The following is a 3291-nucleotide window of genomic DNA, read 5'->3' on the forward strand; positions in this document are numbered from 1 at the left end:
GCCCAATTCTCCAATTTGTCTAGGTTACTCTGAATCCTAGCTCTACACACCAGCGTATCTACTACTTCCTCCAGCTTGATGCCATCTGCAAATTTTCTGAGGGTGCACTGTGCCATCTTCCAGATCATTGATTAAGACATTGAACTAAACCAGCCCCTGGGGCACTCCACTTGATACCAGCTGCCTACTAGACTTCAAGCCATTGATTTAGTACTCTCTGAGCCCAATGCTCCAGCTAAATTTCTATCCTCCTTGCAGTCCATTCATCCAGCCCATACTTCCTTAGCTTGCCTGCGAGAATGTTGTGGGAGACCATATCAAAAAATCCTTGCTAAAATCAGGGTACACCACATCTGCTGGTCTCCCCGTATCCACAGAGCCTGTCACCGTGTCATAGAAGGCAATCAGGTTGGTCAGGCATGACTTGCTCCTAGTGAATCTAAGCTGACTGTTCCTGATCACCTTTTTCTCCACCAAGTGCTTAGAAATGGCTTTCTTAAGGATCTGCTCCATGATTTTTCCAGGGACTGAGGTGAGGCTGACCTGTTTGTAGTTCCCTGGATCCTCCTTTTTCCCTTTCTTAAAAAGGGGCACTGTTTGCCCTTTTCCAATCATCTGGGACCTCTCCTGAAAGCCATGAGTTTTCAAAGATGATGGCCAAGGCTCTGCAGTCACATCAGCCAACTTCCTCAGCACCCTCAGGTGCCACCCATCCAGCCACATGGATTTGTACACATCCAGCTTTTCTAAATAGTCCCTAACCTGTTTCCCCACTGAGGGCTGCTCACTTCCTCCTGCTCCTGCACAGGCCTTTTCCCTTGACTGAAGGATTGGTGAGAACACAACCCGAGTCCCAGATCCCCTCACCCTTGCACCCAGAGCTCCATAGTCACTTTTGATGCACTCAGGGTCTCCCCTGGCAGTGTCATTGGTGCCCACATGAATGAGCAGCATGGGGTAACAGTCAAAGGGCTGGATGAGCCTCAGGAGTCCCTCTGTAACATCTGGGCTCTAAGTAAGCAGCAGATTTCCCAAGACAGCAGGTCGGATTGGCAGATGGCTCCTTCCATCCCCTGCAGAAGGGAGTTTCCAACCACCGCCACCCGTCGCTTCTTGGTTGGAGTTGTCTTGGTCCTTCCCATGTTGGTGAGGCCTGGCCTGTCTTCCTCCACCAATGGAACATGCTCCTTCCTAGCTGTTGCTAGGGCTGCATATCTGTTTTCCAGACAAACCACTGCAAGTGGAACTAAAGATCTCTGCTTGCTGCCAGAAGTCGCAAGCCTCAGCTTCCGCCCTATTGGGTGTCCATGTCCTCTCTCTTCTCCAGTGCTGCCTCTGGCATTTCTTCCTTCACAATCCCAGAGGTCTCCTCCAGCATCAAATCAATGAACTCATCATGGTGGAGGATATTTCAGAGCCTTGCCATCTCCCGTAGTTCTCTTTTCTGTTCCCTTAGAGAGACCCCCAGAAGGCACCGCTCACACCGCAGGCACTCCCTGACCTAGCCATCGCTGGAAGAAGCCTATGGGACTGCCCCACAGCACCAAACCTGGACCTGGGTGGAAGCCTTGATGGTGAGCTGTCCTGCCTGGACAGAAGCCTCACGGGTGCAAGCAGAGGCAGTGGCTCTAGCATTGCTATGTTCTCCAGCCATTTCCCTGGGTTTCTTAATCTGCCTTCTCTCTCTTACTCCTTTTCTTCCAAGCACACCTTTCTTAGTGAACTTGCCTGGAAGCTGGCCTGTTTATTGCTCCTTTGCCCCAAAGGGTTCCTTTTCCTCCTGCTTCCTCACACCAAGCAGAAAGGCTTGCCCCTCAAGAAGAGAGTGGATGGGGGGAGGCACAAACTGACCTGTGTACTGCCTGTGAACTGCTTACCCTGTTTTCATCCCTCATAATAGGCTCCTTTAAAAAGACATAGTTAATAGACAAAGTCTGTCTATACATATGACCAAGTAAAGTAAAATGGCATGGTATGTAGTCATTACCCAGTGCATGGACTTCCTTATTTATCAGAGATTAGCATAATGGTGATAAGACAGTTTATCTAAGAGTGGAGTGCATCTTTTTAACTTTTATGATTCTTAGCATTTTCTTTATTGTTCATTACTGGATTATTTCTTTTTTAAGTGTGAAAACATGTTCATAATTGATAACATCCTACCTATTTTTGCATTTGTTTTTTCATCTACCAAGGAATGAGAATTACTTGTAACATCATTGTTTAGCAAAACTTTCTACTACTGAATATACTAACAGATATAGTGTATCCATTATGTAAGTATATGATGACACATCACCTCTAGATTATTGTTCTCTTAGCCCAAAACTTTTTTATTCCATTTTTTCCTTATTTATCTTCATGAAAAGACCATAAAAATGTACCATTATATAGCCAAATAGCTGTATAATAGTGCACGTGCCTAACAAATTGCTATTTGTCAGAACTAGTACTAAATGTGGGGGGGTTCCACCGTTTTTTCAGTCTAAAAATAGGCCAAGATCACATCTTAGTATTCTAAAGAAGACTAAAGATTTTTGTTTACCTTTAAATATATTTCAGGTTTACCAAGTTGAAGAGGAAATGCGTCATCTTCTGCAAGAAACTGCAAACAATAAAAAGTCTATGGAAGAGAAAATAAAACGACTGACAAGTGCGCTTAGTGACATTCAGCAAGGCCTTTGAAATATGTGATACCTTTCATTTGACAATCATGATCCTCTTCTTACTATAAAACGAATTGCAAGAAAATATATACAGCAGTAGAGATAATATATTTATTTTATATAATTGTTTTTAGTTTTTTATTTTTGCAGTTTTCTATAAAATGGTTATTCCTAGGGAAAATTGTTATTATGTGATTTGTATTTTGAATGTTCATGGATCAGGTTTATTAAGGATTGTACAGTATTTTCATAATAAATAATTACATCAGTTGTATCTGTGTATAGGAATTATTTAAAACTAAAGTATCAACCAAATGATTAGAGGTCTACAAAAACTGGTTTATGAAAAAAGGTTGAAAGACAGCTATTTAGTTAGGAAAAGAGACAAGTAAGGTGAGATTTGTTAAAGCCTTCAAATATATGAATGGTGGTTATAAATAGGATGATAATAAATTATTCTCTGTAGAGGATAAAATGAGAAGTAATGGTCTTAAACTGTAACAAGGAAAATGTAGATTGAATAATAGGAAAAAAAAATCTTACTGTGGGAATGGTTAAGCATTGGATTAGATTACTTAATGAGGCTATAGAATTTCCATCCTGGATCTTTAAAGAGCGGGTTAGA

At 42.1% G+C, this 3291-nt stretch overlaps 1 protein-coding gene across 1 annotated transcript in view; it reads left to right on the forward strand.

Annotated features, from left to right (window-relative positions):
- The window catches only part of LRRCC1 (leucine rich repeat and coiled-coil centrosomal protein 1), a 59416-nt gene extending 56476 nt beyond the window's left edge, over window positions 1-2940 (forward strand). Inside the window, exons 18-19 of the mRNA XM_019519294.1 lie at window positions 1506-1574; window positions 2563-2940. Of these exons, the coding sequence (XP_019374839.1) occupies window positions 1506-1574; window positions 2563-2685 (192 nt within the window). The 3' untranslated portion in view covers window positions 2686-2940. The remainder of the gene's footprint in view (window positions 1-1505; window positions 1575-2562) is intronic.
- The last annotated feature ends 351 nt before the right edge of the window (window positions 2941-3291 follow it).

The sequence above is a fragment of the Gavialis gangeticus genome, unplaced genomic scaffold (genome assembly GCF_001723915.1).
Source record: "Gavialis gangeticus isolate Ggan-Ray unplaced genomic scaffold, GavGan_comp1, whole genome shotgun sequence".
Classification (NCBI taxonomy): Eukaryota; Metazoa; Chordata; order Crocodylia; family Gavialidae; genus Gavialis; species Gavialis gangeticus.